The sequence below is a fragment of the Eschrichtius robustus genome, chromosome 21, assembly GCF_028021215.1.
Source record: "Eschrichtius robustus isolate mEscRob2 chromosome 21, mEscRob2.pri, whole genome shotgun sequence".
Classification (NCBI taxonomy): domain Eukaryota; kingdom Metazoa; phylum Chordata; class Mammalia; order Artiodactyla; family Eschrichtiidae; genus Eschrichtius; species Eschrichtius robustus.
Window position 1 is genome coordinate 9,722,324 of NC_090844.1, and position 21,199 is coordinate 9,743,522.

At 37.7% G+C, this 21,199-nt stretch overlaps 1 protein-coding gene across 1 annotated transcript in view; it reads left to right on the plus strand.

Moving 5' to 3' along the window:
* Window positions 1–21,199, plus strand: part of CSMD1 (CUB and Sushi multiple domains 1) — a 1,889,718-nt gene that overhangs the window by 1,670,394 nt on the left and 198,125 nt on the right. The window contains exons 30-34 of the mRNA XM_068531988.1: window positions 2,757–2,944; window positions 8,504–8,698; window positions 13,124–13,240; window positions 17,199–17,312; window positions 18,721–18,816. Coding sequence (XP_068388089.1) covers window positions 2,757–2,944; window positions 8,504–8,698; window positions 13,124–13,240; window positions 17,199–17,312; window positions 18,721–18,816 — 710 coding nt within the window. The remainder of the gene's footprint in view (window positions 1–2,756; window positions 2,945–8,503; window positions 8,699–13,123; window positions 13,241–17,198; window positions 17,313–18,720; window positions 18,817–21,199) is intronic.

The following is a 21,199-nucleotide window of genomic DNA, read 5'->3' on the forward strand; positions in this document are numbered from 1 at the left end:
ATCTGTCAGTTGAACAAGTTTCTTTTCTTGAGATGTTTGCATCAATATTTCAGGCCTGGTTTTGCTTATCTTCCTTCACTTTCTCCTCCTGATGAGATATGAGTCAGTATAATTTTAAACCTCTGTGATTCTGAATTTTAAGTAGTTTAATAAGCCATCATTTCCTGAATTTACTCAAGCTGCTATAAATTTACCAAATGATGAATACCTTATTATGCCACTCAGCTATTATACAAAAGCTGTGAACGTTTGCTGGTTATATTTTTGAATATCTTTATGGGTTTTGTTAATGCTAAATTCTAGTAGCGCCTTCCTTAAAACCAGGAGACACCTCTGCTACCAGGAGATTAAAAGTAAATTAACAATTAAAAGCCTTTTAGAGAACACAGAGCCTTTTCGTAGGAGTTTCCTACCGTCCCTTGGTCACGGTGACTCATTATCAAGGTTCCCAAAGTGCAGTTCATAATAATATATAATATATAAGGCAGTTTTACACAAGAAGTTTTCTCACTTAATTTTGTGCACTTCCCTGGAAGATGGTTGACCTAGAAAATCTTCAAGTTTTCTTCCGACTCTAAGAGTTTGGAATCATTAGCTGACCCGGTGTCACAGAAAATCACATACCTGTGACATGTTCTAAGGAATGGACAACTTGTGTATGCTCAGGTGGGAGTTTTCCTGGGACCTCAGCTCCTAGATCTGCTTAGTAGAAAGAAGGAGGAAGCCAGAAGTACCAGATGGGAACAAGGATGCTCAAGGACCCAGTCAAAGAAGCTGGTGTTGATACAGGCTTCCCAGGATGCACTGTTTAAAGAGTGTGACTGCAGTCAGGTGTGGAGAGGGGAGGGGAGCCCGGCATTACTAACAAGGAAGGCAAAGAATGACATGACCTTGAGCACATATGAGCTTCAAGGCTCACCCTGGTACTCAGGGGGTCTTCGAGGAGGAGTGTTTTATCACAGGCTTCTATAGACTGTGGGGCTGATGCGACTCACACATTGGAACTCAAATTAAATTTGGTTTAAAAGCATGGCCAGACTTTGGCCTATTACTGGGGCTTGTAGATCTGTGCATCTGGTATAGGTAGCAATAAGACAGGATTTAACCAAAGGAACTGTCATTAATTGTAAATATCACTTCAGACTTCTATGTGCGTGTGACGGCACATCCAAAAGGAGAGGGTAGTTAGAATATGTTTGTTTGTGCCTGATCATACTTCCATGTTCAAAAATAATCTATCGTAATAATTAGTTATGCCAATTATCAGGGGTACAGCATGACCAGAGTCTAATAACATCCTTGCAAACTATTCCAAATAAAACTGTTATTCCAACCAAATTCTGTTTGGTTGATGCAGTTCCTCTTGGCCTCTTTACTCACTCTTTAGTCACTCCAGTCTTTTACTTTTTCTTCATTTCTGACTTCAGGGAACTTGTCAGATAAACAGACTCTGAAACCTCTGGCAAATTCCTTGAATAAATGTGTTCAGGACCTCACATGGGAGCGAGGGCACCTTGACAGGAAATGGGATGGCGCGATGCAGGTCCAGATGTCATACTAACATCGGGTCCTTGGTGGTCCCCTGTGCTACATCCTTCAGAATGCAGTGGGCAGCTTCTGGAAAGACCTTGGGTTCACGTTTTATCCCTTGAATATCCAGATAAACTAAAGCCACTTAAACAACAGCACATGTTCGTGATTATAAAACCTCCTGACTCTCTCCATCCCTGTATACAAATATGCTGTCAAGGGAAAGGAAAGAGAGTGGAAGCCGCATGGATCGGTCCACGTTAAAGACCCCAAAGGCCCTGATTTAGAGATGAAGGGACAGAGGAGGGCAAGTCAGAATGGATTACATCAATACCTCTGTCTAGTGTGTTTGTTTATTCTGATCCCACTGAGATCTTGGACGTGTAGATGAAGTTCAATCTGTCACTTGAGAGGAGGTATATTTTTAAAGTTCCCAGACTATCATCATCCTTCTCATCATAAATGGCAGAGACATTTAAAGCTGCACCCCACTTGAGAGCTTTGGGCTTTAATTGTTAGACTTTGGAAATTATTAGGGTATTTACATAAGGAGAGACAGAGACAGAGACAGAGAGAGAAATAGAGAGAGTGGGAAAGAGCGGGAGGGAGAGGGGAAGAGAAAATTGGAATATCCAATCAAGGTGAAATGATGTGAAACAGTTGACTTCCATACTTTGTACCATTGTATGGACTGCTATGATTGGCCAAATTATCTAAGCAAATAGAGGCAATTACAATTTTAAAAGTAAAATCAAACAAAAATATTTTTTAACTTTAAGAATTGTCAGTGACATCAAGGATATATGTTATTAAAACTAAAAATATTCACATAAAAATCAAATACCAGTGGGAATGCATCCCTTCTGAACCCTATTCTTTCAAACTGCATTTCATTAGAAATATCATGGTTATAGGGAAGAAATACTATATCTATGTTATAAGGATTCATTTTCTTTCTTTCTGATAACAGATAAGATCGCTTATCTTCAAAATCATACTGTACTGAAGATGTTGGTGATTGTATAAAATACTAATAGTATTTGTTATAATTGTTATTTATTGCCATTTTGATTATTATTATATTTAACTTTTGGATTGTCCTAATTTTTAAAAATTATTTTACAAAGGCAAATAAAATCACTGTGTGCTCTCAGAGACTTTATAGTCTGGAAGATAAGAGACACATATATTAGGTGCATAATCTAACTAATATTCTTTCCTTTTAGTTTCAACATGGAGCCCAGCTATGATTTCCTACATATCTATGAAGGAGGGGATTCCAACAGCCCTCTCATTGGAAGTTTCCAGGGCTCTCAAGCCCCAGAAAGAATTGAGAGTAGTGGAAATAGTCTCTTTCTGGCATTTCGAAGTGATGCTTCTGTGGGCTTGTCGGGGTTCGCCATTGAATTTAAAGGTACTGTGACCAGCTTAACTTGTGAGGAAAGTAATTTGTATCGAGATTGCTTTAATCATAAGCATTTATTTATAAAGTCTTGCCTATCTGTTTAATGCATAAAATTCTGACGTCTCTCTCAATCGTCTGGGGAACAAGGTCGATCTCGCCAGTGGAGAAGAAATTTCCAACACGCATTTCTACCTTAGCTGAAAGAAAAGAAAATGGGGGAGGGAGATTTCTTTTTCCAAATTCATAGCCATTTAAAGATAAATTATGATTTGTGCAATAAATAATTTGAGTATTTAAGAATTATTTTAATATGTGTTTTACTATCTTAATTTGTTTCTTGAGGGTGACTCAATTTACGTCCATAAATAGCTTAGTTTGGTTTTTGTGTTTTGGGGTTTTTTTTTTTGTTTTTTGGGGTTTTTTTGGCTTGCAGGATCTTAGTTCCCCAACCAAGGAATGAATCCGAGCCCTCAACAGTGAAAGCATGGAGCCCTAACCACTGGACTGCCAAGGAATTCCCGATAAATAGCTTAGTTTTATCTCAGTATTTTTCAAGATGTAAAATATCAATTGCCATTTCCCTGTCCTGACCACCCATGGTGGTTGGTTTGATGGGGAGCAAGCACTGATCCTGGTCAGAGCTTTCTTCTTTGGTCACCTCATGAGTGACTCCCACTTCTTTGGGATCCACCACCCCCTGTCACTAGCATCCAGAGAAAACAAACAGACAGACTCACAAACAAAGATCACCCCAACCTAAGCATTTTGCTGTTGGGTTTATGAAAATAAATATATATTTTTTTCAAATCTGTTTATCATGTGAACAAGGGAAACACGGGGTATATTACAAAGAATCAGAGAAAAGGATTTATCAAAATATTAATTGACAGTAGTGAGTGCTTTATAAAAAAATAATGAAAATGTATACATTTATTTACACTTTTGAGTTAGTTATTAGTTACTAGAATTATAAAATAAAATATAGGGTATGTTTCATCTATGTTAACCCTTTAATGGACTTGTATTTCTTGATATGGTTTTTAAGTAGGAAATTAATCTACTTCCTCAAAAACGCCAAAATCTACAAATTTACTGATCTTTAGTACAATATACAATTTTTAAAAATTTAAACAATTCAGCACTTGAAGGAGTTGCTGTGCTTTTTGGATGGGATCCATTAATGTTCACAAATAATTAACAGCAGTACTTTTAAGTATTTGCCATATCATTAGACAGTTTCTGTATTAATAGACAATGCCCATTCTGTAATGAGTAAAAAATCACACGTTTCATCTAAATATAAGACTGTAAGGAATGGGAGAGAATATTTGCAAATGATGAGACCAACATGGGGTTAATATCTAAAATATATAAACAGCTCATACAACTCAATACCAAGAAAGCAAACAATGCAATAAAAAATGGACAGAAGACCTAAAGAGACATTTTTGCAAAAAGAAAGACATACAGATGTCTAACAGGCACATGAGAAGATTTTCAGCATTGTTAATTGTTAGAGAAATGCAAATCAAAACAACAATGAGGTATAACGTTACTCTGGTCAGAATGGCCATCATGAAAAAGTCTACAAATAACAAATGTTGGCGAGGGTGTAGAGAAAAGGGAACCCTCCTACACTGTTGGTGGGAATGTAAATTGGCGCAGCCACTATGGAGAACAGTATGGAGGGTCCTCAAAAAGCTAAAACTAGAGTTGCCATGTGAGCCAGCAATGGACTACTACTCAACCATAAAAAAGAATTAAATTCTGCCATTTGCAGAAACATGAACAGACCTAGAAAAATTATGCTTAGTGAAATAAGTCAGACAGTGAAAGACAGATATTGTATAATATCACTTGTATGTGGAATCTAAAAATAATGCAAATGAATGTATATGCAAAACAAAAACAGACTCACAGACAAACTTACAGAAAACAAACTTATAGTCACCAAAGGGGAGAGGGAAGGGGGGAGGGACAAATTAGGGGTATGGGATTAACAGATACAAACTACTATGTATAAAATAGATAACAACAAGGATATTTTCTATAGCACAGGGAATTACAGCCATTATCTTGTAATAACTTATAATGGAGTATAATCTTCAAAAATACTGAATCACTATGCTGTACAACTGAGACTAATATAATATTGTAAATCAAGTATACTTCAGTGAAAAAAAAAAACTGTACATCTGTCATCACCTTGTATTCCCCAGGGCATCCTAGGGAAAGAGAATCTGCAGATGAGTGAATAAATGCAGTAGAACTTGTGTCCCTCATGATAGGGGTACAGGGCTGCCTCTTTGGTCTGGTTCTTTGGGTACCAGCAGAGCCTTCTAAATGGGCGCTAGAGCTCTCATGCTTTAAAAGTTCTCCAGTGGAGCCTGTGAAAAAAAAAACCATCAGAAAACAAGGAAGGACACAGCAATGATACAGCATCCAGCAAGTACAAGGCCCCATATGGTGAGGGAAGCAGGGAGCGGACCCGGCTCTTGGGCTTGACCAGAAGGAGCCACGGGGCAGTCGTGCCGAGTGACCCCAGGGGCCCGGCGGCTTCGGCGCAGGCGTTCTGGGAGGCGTCCATAAGCAGAACAGACAGGAACCAGGGCAGAGCACACCGCGTAATGAAGTCATCTCACTGGGAAATGTGACAACTTGTAAGCAAAAAGCGTGCCATGAGTTATCACCAAACATCCTGAACTGACAACTGAGTAAATGCAAGTAAAAGCTTCGATGCAGTGCATTTGGAGAAATGAAGAAAAACTGGCCATCAGCGGTCTCAATTTGCAACACAGAGCAGAAAATCGTGGGAGTGGTATTTAACCAAACAGTACACTAAACCGACAGACACTTATAATAACAAAAAGTGATCAAAAAGGCCAACCAGGCAACAGGCATGTATTTTTTTCTCCATCATTTTTTTAAGTATAATTTTAGTTATTTTATTTTTTATTTTTGGCTGCGTTGGGTCTTCGTTGCTGCACGCGGGCTTTCTCTAGTTGTGGCGAGTGGGGGCTACTCTTCGTTGCGGTGCGCGGGCTTCTCACTGCGGTGGCTTCTCGTTGCGGAGCATGGGCTCTAGGCGCGCAGGCTTCAGTAGTTGTGGCTCGCGGGCCCAGTAGTTGTGGCTCGCAGGCTCTAGAGAGCAGGCTCAGTAGTTGTGGCGCACGGGCTTCAGTAGTTGTGGTTCGTGGGCTCTAGAGCGCAGGCTCAGTAGTTGTGGCGCGCGGGCTTAGTTGCTCCGCAGCATGTGGGATCTTCCCGGACTCGGGCTCGAACCCGTGTCCCCTGCATTGGCAGGCGAATTCTTAACCTCTGTGCCACCGGGGGAGCCCTTTCTCCATCATTTTATAGGAGAAAAATATATGCCCTAGACCAGTGCTTGTATTTATTAGACACTCAATACATTCTGTTGGATGACAGAGTAAACGGCATCCGATGGAAGGACTGTTCTCGTGCCCACAGTTTTATTTATTCGTCCCTTATTTGCTTAAAATAAACAATCTGTGTTCTCTATGGGATCTAAGGCAGCGTTTAAGAATTATCAGAATGTCCCCTACTCCTTGAAATATCCAAATTGGTTTTCAATAAAGTGATTAGAGAGTGTTGGTCCCAACACGGTACACAACTATTGCTGTGAGTCTCTAACCAGAGCAAAAATAGAGGGCCTGGAGGGGTTTCCACAATTTATATATATGATATAATATATTCATGATATATATGATAATTAATATATTATACATGGCATATGATACATATGATGTATGAGAATATATAATACATATGATATATTACAGATGGTATATGATGTACGATACACGTGATAGTATCATGTTTATATGTTTATGTTGCACTTTAACCAAAGTATGTAAATAAAATATTCTAATAGCTGGTTATAATAATTAGGCCAACAGTTGCCAAAGAGATCTCTGTTTGGCTGATGTTGACACATAGGTCATTAAAAATATAATGAGAGATATTGAATAAATACAGTTAAACAGGCCTCTTCTCCGTCCTGCAGGACGTCACAAAGTTTGTGCTTTTCCCTCTTCCACTGTTTGTTATCCATTCCTAAGAGGATGTAGGATGTAGTTTTCAGAGCTCATTGCATCTTTACTCTTTACCGGCTCACCTGCCACAATCTCCCAGGAGCGTCTTCTTCCTAACACTACTGTGTGGATTTACTCATTGGCCATAGGTGGACACTCAGGAAGGGAAAGTGCTTAAAGAGGAACATAATCCACATTAATCACAACCCCCAAAAAGGTAAAATGCTGGCTTCCATTTATACTTCCCAGAGATTTTTTACGTGTTTGCTTAACCCTGGGGCAAAGATTGTCAAGCCAAATAGAAAGAACTGAAACATATTTATTTTATCCACTCAAGTTATCCTTGAACCTATATTGACATTAATAACCCCGTTCATGAATAACACATTCGTGACAAATAGCATTTTCTTAACTTTAGGCCAAAAACATGAAGAAAAACATTTCAGTATAACATCTATATTGATCCCTTGAAGATCTGTAAAATTCAATTCAGAGCCTTCTGACGTTACAAGGGGCTTTGCTGATGGAGTGAAGGACGTTGACAAGCACAAACAGAAAGCAATTCAAATGATGGAATTGCACACAACAGAAGGAGATATAGATACATGATTTAGAGACATTTGGAAGGTCTGCTGAAATATGACATTTACAGTGTTAATGCTACCAGCACATAAGTGGCACTACCCACACAGCTACAGGACTGTGAGAAAGAAAGAAGAGAGCTTTGTATTTATATCTGGGAAAAGAGAGGCTTTTAGCAAATGCCTCCTTTAGTGGACCCCACAGCTGGACAGATCTCTGCAGTGAGTTTTTGTGAAAGTTATTTAACCGCTCTTGAGCTTCAGATTCCCAAAATGTAGAATGGGGCCACAGATCATCCTCACGTTGCAGAGGTGGAGTGAAGATTTGAATGAAAAACATGCAGTGTACGCAGCTCAGCGCCTGATACATAACATGCCCTCAATTCCTTTGAGCAGTTATTAGAATTAGAATAGAACTGTGTTGAACAATTATTAAATCCCAGACACAGGGCTTGACCCTTGTGGATCAGGAAATGTGCTTTCCAGCTAAGTGTGGCTTCATTGACTTGGTGAGAGTGGTGAAAGATCAGAACTTCTTTCCATGGTTATCTCACCAGCATGAGAAATCACTCTTAATTTACATGAATTAAATCAATTTCCTTTTGAGAAGCCGAATTCTCCCATCTCTTCCTAAAATGTGCTGTGATTTCATGAATTAAGTACAAAAGTCAGGAAATCAACCTCACCAGCAATTCTGTAGTGAATTGTCATTTGAAAAATAAGAAATAATTTTATTGAAAGGAGTTTTTTCTATTTTTCTATGATGATTATTAACTTGAACATTAATTGACAACTTGGTCAATTAGTCAATCAATTTTTTTGAGCATATTTATATGCTGGACACTGTTCTAGGTACTAAAAATATAAACAACCGACAACAAAAAAATAAAATAAAATTCCTGCCCTCATGGAGTTTACACTCATGTCTTCCACAGAGAAACCACGGGAAGCCTGTTTTGACCCTGGAAACATAATGAATGGGACAAGGATTGGGACGGACTTCAAACTTGGCTCAACCATCACGTACCAGTGTGACTCTGGCTACAAGATCGCTGACCCATCTTCCATCACGTGTGTGATTGGAGCGGATGGAAAACCCGCCTGGAACCGGGTCTTGCCCTCCTGCAATGGTACGTATGGAACCGGTGTTTCCTTCAGGGATAACTTCCCTCTGGAATTTGGACTCTCGTTTTGGAGACAGTTTGCACTTCAGTCCTGTATCCCCTCATCACTGGTGGGGAAACCCCGCAGAGCAACGTGGGATAAGAACTTGACCTTCCTTGGTCGTTTAATTTACCCAGTGGATTAGCCATTCTCAGAGCTTTCTGGAAGGGGAGATATTTTTCTCTCACTTAGATCGTTTGGCATTTCTAACTGCTGTTTTTGTGTATGAGAGATGCAAATTACCAGTCTCTAGGTGGCCTCTGTCTCTCTGCTTCTGTCTCTGTCTCTGTCTGTCTCCCTCTTGCTCTCTGTCTTTCTCTATTTCTCTGCCTTTCTGTGTGTGTGTGTGTATCTCCGTCTGTCTGTCTCTCTGTCTGTCTCTCTGTCTCTGCCTCTCTCTCTCTACATATATACACATACATATACATATTTTGCATATATAAGGATGTGTCATTTCCCCCCAAATACCAACAGTTTTGTAATTCCTCATGTACATTAAATAATAAAAGCACCTATTAGAGGGTAAGGTCAACCTTCAAGATCAGGCAGTGCGATCCTACAGTGACAGAAGTCAGGTTGCAGTTGCCCTTGGGGGGTGTGCTGAGAGGAGGGGTCTGAACACAGACTTCTGAGCCGTCCTCCAGGTTCTGTGTCTGGTGGGTAGCTTCGTGGGACCCTCCACAGACAAAACTCCAGACTGTGTGATACACCTTAAAAAGGAGACAGTAAAATCCTGTGGTTTGTGACAGAAAAATTGACTCCAAGGTTACTTTAGGATGAACTCAAGGACCGGTTTAGTTAGATACACTGAACTAATGAAATAAACATCTTTTCCTTAGGATGGCTCTGATGCTTCTTGTAACTTCCGACCAAAGTGGTGCTTCAGAAAATTAGTACGTGAAAAATCCGAGCAAACAACACAGGCGAACAGACCTGACGCCGTGGGTTGCTCTGGCATGTCTGTGTTTCTGGGTTTGTCTTATGACCCTGAGAGCTTTTCCGTTCAGGAACCCAGTCCTCCAGCCCTGCAGTACTCAAGGTTGGCGCAGACAGGGAACTTCACACACGTTTTCAGAGGAAATGAATAAATCAGGGAATAGCCAAAACAATTTCCAGTGAAAATTGAAGTCTTCCTAGTCTTACATATTTTATCCTCTAGCAGTAAACGCAGGGAAATAAATTATCGCTGCTTCTCGGATTCCAGGAGGTTCGTGCGAGGGGAGAATGGTGAAGGGCCCACGTGGCTGTGTGGGGCGTCCAGATGATGTCTTTATGTCTGTGTAAACGTTACAGTAAGCTTTGAGTCGGCGGCATCACAGTGCTCCTCTGTGAGGGTTAGAAGAGCGTCCTCGTGCGTTCACTAGAGTCACCTCAAAATGGCATCCTTAAAAGTGCGCACTGTATTAAATTCAAACATACTCTGAACTTATGGGTGATGATGATAAATTCTTTAGCCATAGCCTAAACGAGAAAAATGAGGTCACATTTAGGCAATAGATAAATAATTTAATTTTAAATTAGAGATTTTTTTCCCGTATCTGAAGACCCGTGAACTCAAGCATAGTTTCTGTTAACCAGTCATCACATTTATGTGCATAAAACATACAGCACTGATTTTTCCTTAAGTTATTTATTTCAATTTAAATAAAACTAAGAATTCCAAATCATTAAACAGAAATGTCCTCTCCCATAGTTTATTTTGGATATCTCAAGGAGAACAGCACATTTTGTGCTGAATTAATGCCTGTGGATCACTCAGATCACCAGTTAAACTAAGCGAATGTTGCTATATTTTAAACATTTTGATAGTTCGTATATTAAGGGATGTATTTTGGGCTAGTTTGTTTTAAATTCATGATATAATTTTTCTTTCTATTGCCTACATTTTTTTGTTCATTGAGGTTTCCTATTGAATTAGAACAGAAATGGAAACAGCCTGGAGTCTCTTTCATGGGTCAGAATGGCTTTTATTTACTTATGTTGTTTTTGGTTTACATTCAAATTTGATTGTATTTTGTTGCCTTTATATATGAGACATATACTCCAATTAACCAAATGGATGAGTCAGTTTCTTGTTACCATCTGCAATGAATACTGTTGCAAATCTTTTTTCGTTTAGGAAATGATCTGTTTAATACATTAATTACCAAAGAGTAACAGCATATTTATTTTCCTTCTCTTATCACATTAATATAAAAGAATTTCTAACATGAGAAAGACCATGCCTGTTTCTCAGGTTAACACAGTGACATGGACAGAGTAATTGTTAAGAATTCAATGAAAATTCTCTACGTATTTTTCTCAATGTCACAAATGTTTGGTTGTGTTTGAAGGATGTTATGCAGTTTGCATGCTTATCTTTAAATCTGGGGAAAAATGTATAAGCGTAGCGCAATTTATCAAGGTAGCAGAGGACCTAAAATGCCATGTTTGTTTTCTTTCATTTCATCCTTTTTATTTTTTAGTGTTTTCTATTATCATAAAATAATGATCTTTCATCCTACCCATTAACAAACTAAATTTTTGTAGTTATACTTGAACAAATACATCAGAAGATATAAGATTTCTGTTTGATAAGATTTCTGTTTGATCATTTGGGCATCAAAATATTAGCTCAGTGAAGATTTATTTCCACTTTTCATTTATGCTTGTTGTTTAAACTTTGAAATAGATAAACTTTTTAATAGAAAAGGGATATTTGCAAAATGATGTGCTTAAATTTTATATGTCTAAAAGAAAATAGATTTCCATTCTTCATTTGTACTTACTTTTAAAAATTTGAACTTTTGAGTGTTTAAGAAAAATTATAGTTCTGAAATAACCTGGTTGAATTTATATGGCTAATTTTCTTAAAATTAAGTGATATGTCTAAACTGGTGGAATGAGGCTCCCAGCATTTCACTGAAAACCTTGAGCTTTGAAATTTAACTTACAGAAATTTCCTCTATCTGAAAGTGAAAAAAATTATTTTCTATTTAAGATTGTAAAAAAAGCCATGGTAAGTGTTTTAAGGTGATAAAATTATTCTGAGTTAAGACATCAGCATGAAGGCTGCTCTTAGCTTAGTTAAGGGAAATCTCTACTAGTTGATCATAAATAGATTATAACTGTCAGGTATTTAAGCTGTCTTCCTTTGACTTTTAGAATATGACTTCAGTTTTCCAGCTGCGTAAAGCTGGACCTGGGAAGTCTCCTGCCAAATCATCAATGAGGTGCTTTGACACTAGCATCAGCATTCTGAGCAGCTTTATTAATCCTGGAGAAAGTCCCATCCATCAATTAGGACTTAACAATGTGCTAATTAACATTCAAAAGATTTGACACGTTATCCCCGATTTCTATCCTTTTTAATGCTTGAAAACTGTCACTTAAATTAAGACACATTAATTAAGCTATAGAGATATAAACTTTCTCAAATACTGAAAAATAATTCTGAATTCAGATCAGAGAAGGTGTATCTAGGATAAGAAGGCATGCAGTCAGGCCACAAAGGGCACAGCTGAGGTGCAGTTGGCGTCACTTCAGTGGATAAATAGTGTCCTAAGTAGATGGGCAGACGTGAACCTCTTTTTAAGTAAAAATATGAGGAATTGAAGTATTCGCAGTTTAATCCCGAAACTGGGATTTAGTTGAAAGTCTATTTTAAGATGTTTAACAATAGTATTTTGAATATCCAGGCTACAGTATTTTTCTATTTTCTCAGCAAGAGCAATGCTGGGGGTAAAAAGATGATCAGAGGGAAAATAAACACACACACACACACACACTCGCTCTCTCTCTGAACTGTGCATATAACACCTCGTCAGTGTACCTGCCCTGACTTTGTAGTTTTGGGTTCCTTCAGCTCTCAATGGAACTTATAGGAAGAGACCCCACACCCACTAGTAACTATACATGTCACTCTCGAGCTGAATCTACGATGAAAACACAACAAGAACTAGAAGTAAACATTACTTTTTTTTAGTCCCATAGTAATATAAAGACAATAGAAAACTGAAATAATCTTTGTATCTCTTAAGTTAATATGATGGTTGATATCAACCAGAAAGTTCTGGTAGGCTTTTGACGTATTGATAAGAATTTTTCTTTATTGGACCTGTTTTTATTATCATGACAACTGTTTTCATTATTATTTTAGCATGTCTGAGAACGTTCTTAAAAATAATATTAGGTCTTCCTCTTAAGTTGAATTACTTTTTTTCTCACCTCGTCAGTCTTTGTTTTTCTTTTTATTTTACTTTTGATAGCAATGTAAAATCAGTTTTTAACTGTGATATTTTGTTAAGTTTTTGAATAATCATGCTCATTTGTTCAGTGCTTTCATTTTTAGGTCACCTGTCACTTGCCATGTGGTTACGCACAGCACGTAATTCTCCGTTGGTCTGTTTCAGCCCCCTGTGGAGGCCAGTACACTGGATCAGAAGGGGTGGTCTTGTCACCCAACTACCCTCACAATTATACAGCTGGTCAGATCTGCCTCTATTCCATAACGGTACCAAAGGAATTTGGTAAGATTTTCTTCTTATTTTTAATTCACTGTCATATCTCTTTTGGTGTTAATATTTCCATCATTTTATAAACAAATATCCCAGCTCTTGGTATAATAAAATAATATAAAAGAAGATGACTTAAAGTAACAGGTTTTCCAAACATGTCTTATACAAGATCCACTACAATTCTTTTATCAGTGTGATACAAAATTCTTCAATTTCCTTCTCGGATTCTGATCCAGGATAATCAGAGAGAATAAATTTGCCTTTGTTCTTATTTTTGTTAGAAAAAAGCATTTCTCCTTTGGTTGTTTAGTGTGTAGAGGAGGATTGCAGCCTCACATGTGAGCCAGGGGAACACTGATCAGCCTGTGGGGTATTGGCACATATATTTGGTTATTGATTATGCTGGAAATCACTGGATCAGTGAACACACCTTTGAGTGACAGGAGATGTAAAAGCAGGCAGAGTCCTATCTGACCCCTCCAAACCTGGCATCCTGGTTTCCCTCCTAAACTTTGCTTCCAACCTGAGCCAGTTTTCTGGGATGGCTTCATTTCTAGAAGATCCTTCTCTGGTGGTTTCCTGGTGGTTTACTCAACACCGGATCCCCACATCTTCCCTCTCACTCTTGGCCCGGAAAATATTTTTGTGTTGGATTCTTTCCTGGAGTCAACCAGATAGTAGCTTTTATAATTTTATGGAATAGTTCCTTTTTCCCAACAGTAAAATTTAGAGCCCAACATAGTCAAGGTTTTTTTCTATACACTCAAAATAGCAGCCATTCACTCATAGAAATAAAACAGATAACAATTCTAAGGTTAGATTCTGTTTGAGGGAAAACATTTTAAAAATACAATTATATGACAAGAGAGTTAATTTCTGCTTAAGAAACTTGCATATGGGAGACAAATGATTTCTATGAACTTCTGTTGTATTAATCACAGGCTTCTTAAAATCAAATGAAAACCTCCCCCCAAGCACTTATTTCATCATTTGGTATTTTAGATCACGGGCTCTTCATGAACTGTGCGACGCAACTTGCTTAGTCTCTTAAGCCAAATCGTTTAGCTTCTGCTTTCCGCCAGTTCTCAAGGATGGTTGAGTTTTCAGGCAAGGCTCTCCTTGTATCATCTTGCCATGATAAGAAGAGCATGTGCCTGGGACTTGGAGAGTGATGGATGTGAACACGGAAACCAAGACAGAGGCAGAGGGACCAGCTTCCCAAAAGGCAGAGAGCGGGTCCACTTTATGAGCAAATGGAAAATATCAATCTCATTTAAAAACTGAAAGACTGGGCTTCAAAATATTTATTTTGTTATAAAAAATGGACAGTAAAACTTAGAATAAGTCCTAGACTTTCACTCTTTATGCTGGACCAATACCTCTGAAGTCCCTTATTTAGCCTCAGTTAATACATTTTTTCACTTAAATTCCCAACAACATTCCTCCAATTACTTTCCCATGAATATTCCTTTTATTTTTATTCGTGGATACTTGACAAAATATAATTATCACAATAGAATGTAGCAGCCAGAGTTTATGATTTTAGTTTATTATAAAATTCTGTTGAGTTGTCACAACACAATTATGACTTTTCAGCAGAAAAAAAGTTACACTCCTATCCTAAATATTGATAATAATTTCCCAATATGAAAGGTTTAATGGCATAAATTTATCATATTCTATCTGGGCAGAAAACTTTAGTCTGGAATAAAATAGTTATAAAGAATCCTTAATAAAAACCTATACTACCTTATCTATTATTTTTTCCCCCTCTTCCTTACTCTTTTCTGAGAAGTGAATCGATCAATTAACAATTAATTCAATGATTGTGATAAGTGCTAATATGAGTAAAATACTCTTTGGGTGCCTGAGATGCCCAGCAAATATTATGGGATGGGGTGACTGTCCCTATTGTGGGAAGGGGCTTCTTACACAAGTTCCGAATGGAAAGTGTCATGGAAGACAGATCATCAGATATCCTAATTTCCTCCCTATTTTCATCCAAAAGCATCACCAGAGTATCCTTTCTAAAACAAAAATCTGATCATGAAAACACCTTCATAAACGTCTTCACTCACTCCTCTTGCCCCCAGAGCAAAATCCACGCGTTTCCTGGCCTTCAGGGCTCTGAAGTCTCAGGCTGCGTGGCCTTGCTCCCCCGTCCCTCCCCCACCCCCTTTATCCACTGAGTGTTAGCAAAACAGACCTTTCACCTGCCAAATACTGCTCCTTATGTTCGCTTGCTGAAATAACCCCTTGTGTCCCATTCTTACACAAAAAGGGTTTCCTTTCTCATTTGTTAAGGCTGTAGCTGGAATGCTCTCTCCCCCATGAAACATCATTGTCTCCACAGCTGGAAACCACCCCTCCCTCCCTACACCCGCCCACGCCCTTTGCCTGCACTTTCTCATCCCCTGTCTTCCAGCTGCAGGAATAGCCTTCCTTGACCAGCTATGGACCTTGGCAGACGTCTGCTGGTTTGGACAGTTGGGTTGAGAACAGTCATAGGTCAGAACTCAGTCCAAGCAGCTCTTCAGGGAAGACTCTTCCCCCACCCTGAGTTCAGGCCCCTCTTCCTTTCCAACACCCACACTCTGGGCTCTGTATTTGTTGTGGGAACTACCGCAGACCTTAGCATGTGATGTTCCTGGGACAAAGTTTCTATCTTGATCAGCCCTTCATTCTTAGTGTCCACTATAAAGCTTATGCTTTCTAAACATTTCTTGAAAAGAAGGTAGGAATTATGTGTGTGAGATTCACTTTTCTCCTACAAACGAGACTCAAGCAAGATGAAGACTGAATGTTGAGGTGGGGGACAGTGAAGGGAGGGCTGTGCACGCAGGAGCCTCCCTCATGGGATCCAGAAGAAAGTTCTGTCCCTCTTTCTAGCGCCTGTGTTCAGAGCACTTCAGCCACTGGGAAATTCACCTTGCTCACATGCTTCCTTTAATTGTGCTTCTCTAGGAAATTATAAAATCTTAAAGTACTATATATATATGCATATATTCTCTTACATATATGTGTAATATATTATACATGCATGTATATGTGCACTGTATGTAATACATATATGTAATAGAGTATATGCCACATATATGATATGATATAATGTAATACAATATAAATACACACCAGCTGCTATAGTTAGATTTTCCTCCATTTTGCCAACACATAGATTAATTCTTTCATGTATAACTGATACACACACCTCCATTTCTTGTTCAGAATGATTTAGAATGATTTTAGTTTAAACCTTACACATAGATAATTGTTGATCGTTGCTTGTAAATGGAGACTAAATCACAAGTTTTTCTAAATACTGTAAAGGCTCTGTATATTATCCATTTGAATACAAAAATGATTAAATTTGAAGTAGTAAAATACCTGCGATGTTTTACTTGGAGGAAGTGTGTTCTTGAAATTTACGTAACCTGTAAGATATATAAACTGTAGAGTAAAACAAGTCAGAAATTGCTATAATATGTTGCTGAATCGTGTATAAATTATAGTGAGTTCATATGAATCTGGCACTGTCATAATCATAGGTGAAGAATTTTAAATTCCCCAACTAATTGCATGCTTTAAAAACCAACAGGTATCTTGATTCCATACCTACTGTTCACTGAATAAAATGTCATTAATTACTCTTAAAGAAATAGGACCACCTTATGGCTATTCTTCTACTATCCTAACATAGTATTATAAGAAAAAAACAGCCTTCATTTAATGTTCAAACTGTACATGGAACAGTAATTTTATTCCTTTTATTAAGTACCAAAAGATCAAGAAGCAAAATAAAATTGTTCAAGCAACAGAAAACTTTCAGAAAGCAGAGAAAATAAGCTAATTTTTTTTACAGGATTCGTAGGATCATGATATTTTGGAGGTATCAATAAACAGTATGATCACCATTTTCACTTCTTTCATTTTAAAAAAGCATTTTGTGCCTTCCCACCCCCTCTATTTTCAGTGGTATTTGGGCAGTTTGCCTATTTCCAGACAGCACTGAATGACCTGACAGAACTGTTTGACGGAACGCACCCTCAGGCCAGACTTCTCAGCTCACTCTCTGGGTCTCATTCAGGTAAACTTTCAATGAATTTTGTCTTTAATTCTAGTTACACAGCCAGAGTAATTAATTTTAAACTTGTCTATTTTTATTTTCATTTGTGAAGGAGAAATTTAATCATCTTTGAACTTGCTTGTTTAGTAAAATCTTATTTTCAATGTAAAATTTCAAATGTATTTTTATCCCACATATAAAACCACCTGTCTTTATAATTTTGCTTACTAGGATTGTGGAAAATATAATATCCATCTCAGTGAAAAATAAAAATATCAGAAAAAAGGGGTAATAAACTGTCTTGTTATTTTACTTTCTATTCTAAGTGTCGTGATCTTCCTGGAGATAAACACTATTGACATTTTGGTCTGACTCATTCCAAACTTTTAAACGCATACCTGTGGAGATGCACCACAGTCACACGTCTATAAAGGTGCAGATGTGTATACACATACATACATTCACGTGTGCCCCTATATATGCATGTAAACATACATGGGACTTCATAAAACATGGGATATTTTTCACAATTTAATTTTTGTCCCATGCATTCATTTAAAATCACATGTAGAGGTCTTTCCCTATCCACAAATATGAATATACACCAAACACCATTTGCTGAATAGTATTCAGATGGGTTAATGAAGGAGTTTATTTACCCCAACCCCTCATGGATGCCATGGCCCTCGTTCTTACCACTGCTACATTGTCATCATTTACCAACACAACATCAAGCCATACTCCTGCGTCACAGCCTGTGATCAACCAAGGCTAAGATTCCGTTATTTCCAGTTTCCCAGTATTACTAACCACAGGTCTTAAGACCTATGTCCTGTTAAGACCAATGTCCAATGATGTAACATCCAGAAATGCATCAGAAGATACACATTTAAAATACTGATACATCCTGACAAATTCACCTCTGAAAAGCTTAAGCGATTCACACGCCCCTCAGAGTACTCGAGACCATTCCTGCACATTAAGAGCTGAAAAATACATTTCACAGGTTTTTTATTTTTTTCTGAGTTCTTTATTTTTTTTTAAATCAGCTTTGGATTCTGAGACATTTTCTTAATTCTGAGTAAAATCCTAGCAAGTAACTGTCAAAGTTGATTCTGAGTCAATGATTCACCCACTTCTGTTTCCCACATTATCAGCTAATTGGCCTATATCAGGGCTTTCTTCAAAAGAAGCATAAAGGAGATCACGATGAAAACAACATTTTAATGGAATGTCAAGGCAATAACAGAGTTTTTAAATCTTTGTAGAAACAATGTGTTTGGGTTCTACACGCCAAAGCAAAGTTTTATGAAAGTTCAAAAAGTAAAAGTGCAATTCCAAGTTAATGATTACTTTCCCAAACATTGTCCACCACAGGCCGTGCACTGAATGGATCCTGCGTGTTATCTCTGTCTGTTTTTCCCTCCAGGTGAAACATTGCCTTTGGCCACATCCAATCAGATTCTGCTCCGATTCAGCGCGAAGAGTGGGGCACCTGCGCGGGGTTTCCACTTCGTCTATCAAGGTGCGTCTCTGCCACCTTCGCCCGGCTCCACACACTGCTCGTACCACTGGTTTCAGCACCAAAACATCTGAGTTGCACTTTTTCTTAATATTTAAGAATTTGAGGGTATCCGTGTATTTAGAATGAAATTATTTAGTAAAAATATTAAAGATTTTTCTTTTGACAATTAAATGTGATACTTCTAAGACAAAGATAGAATAATGCTTCGATTATCTGGCATGATGACGAAACAAATACTGATTAGATTACCTTACTATATAGCGCAACACAATTTGCAAAATGATTTCAAATGTATTATAATACTTCGCCTAACCTAGTTAAAATTAAGTAAAATTTTTCGTAATAGATTTTAGTAACTGTCTTAATGAAATACACTTAAAACGCATGGTGCATCTTCAAATCTTACTGTAAGTACTAATTGTCAAGGAAATGTAACAAAACCAAACTAAATCCAAAATACCATCCATGTTTCTATCCCTTGAAATACCTATTTTATTTCGCTGTATTCTATTAACTTCAGGCACGTTCACCCCTTTATAATTATTTTTGAATTTGGAGCTTATTCAGAATGCTTGGGATTGCACAAAGTTTCTGAACAGTGCAGTTTTTTTTCCTGTTTCTAGTTCGCCTTCAGTTTGCATATCCATTACATGAATTTGAAAAAACACCCTATGGGCTGTCCATCTACTTTCAGAGGCACAGAGCCTGACTCTGGATCTGACTTGCGATGCCTGTACAGCTGAGATGGGAAAGAGGTTGTCATCTTCAGCGATAAACTAACTAAGAATACTTAGCTTTTCTAGGTCTCAATTTTGCTGGAGGCTGGATAGATTACAGGCCGCTCTTGAACATTTTCTTCAGAAGTGGAGGGGAATCACTTTCTGGCAATGGTTTTTTTCCTTTAATAAAGACTCCTCCAGAAAACGTGCTTAACAACATCATGTTTTTCATAAAATTATAGAGAGTAACGATCTGTCATATCATTCATAAATGATTTTTGATAATCGCACACTGTGAAATGTATGGCCTCAAAATATTTCACGATAAAAACCCTTCAGTGTTCGGCAATAAGATGATTTAAAAGTTATGGAAAGAGTGAGAATGATGTTTGATGGGCAGGTAAGAGGGAAAATACCTCTAATCTAGTTTAAGGAGCAATTGCTTGGGTGATGATGCTATTATGTTAAAATGAGTTACATTGTTCTAATTAAACCTTTGTTAAAATATAAATAATTAAACCAGTATTTTTTAAAATGAACTTTATAGGAGAGGGTCCAGTTTAGGCAACTCACCTCTCACCCACTTCTAATTTTCTTTAAATAAATTCTGTGTTACTTTGCAGAAGCAGATTCACAAACCAAAGTAAGTTGGCATGACCTCTAAGGAAACTGGACCGATTGGTTTAAGTACATTTTTTGTCCTGGAAAAATTCAAGTTCCTGGCATTGTCTGCCTCAATCAGGGACTTCCTTTAATTTTTGATGAAGATTAGAAAATTGATCAGATTATCAAATAAAATATCTGAAGCACATGACCCTATGTCTGTCCTGTTTACACATGTTATCTTCAGAAGTCATGGTTTTTAAAATCATATTTCTTGTTTTAAAGCAACATATTATCATTAAAATGTATAACATACATAAAAGTGAAAAGAAGAGGAAATCATTTATAGAAGGAATATATTTTCCTTGCACTTAAGAATATGTCTCTAACGTACTCAATATTTCTTCTAACTTAAGAATATGTCTCTGACATACTCAGAATTTCTTCTGAAGTTCCAATATATCTCCTTACCTTGCTTTGTTCCTACAGTGAGTTTATGCAAACATGGATGTCTTTTTATCAAAGCCAAATTCTTTGGAGCTAAAGAGCTAGGATCATGAATGCAATTTATAAATCACTCAGGAGCACCTGGGAAAGTTTTCAGTACATCTCAAAAGTTAAATTGAACATGGCCTTCTGAAAGATAGTAGTTTAGTGGAAGCCTAGAAATTATTTGAACTCTATTGTGTAAAAACTTTCTGAATAGTGCTTTCACATACCACTTACGACTCCATTCCTCCATAAGTTATTAAAGCTTAAAATTGCACAGGGACTTTCTGACTTGCATGGCTATGGGCTGTGTAACCCTTGTTCACAGACAGTTCTGTCGTAAAGAGCTGTTCAGACTTGGGTGAGGAATGAGTGCAGGTGTCAGGTACAAAAAACCCGTAGTGCGCGACCCAGGCAGCTCCGGCCCTCCGTGTCATCCTGGTGAATAACACGGAGACGGTGGTGGTGAGGATGTAGCTGCCCCTCTGATCTGGTGAAGAAATGGAAGTATAGAGGCTTTTTTTTACAAAGTATTGTAACTTTTATGTCTCTGCTGGGTTTTATTTGCTTGT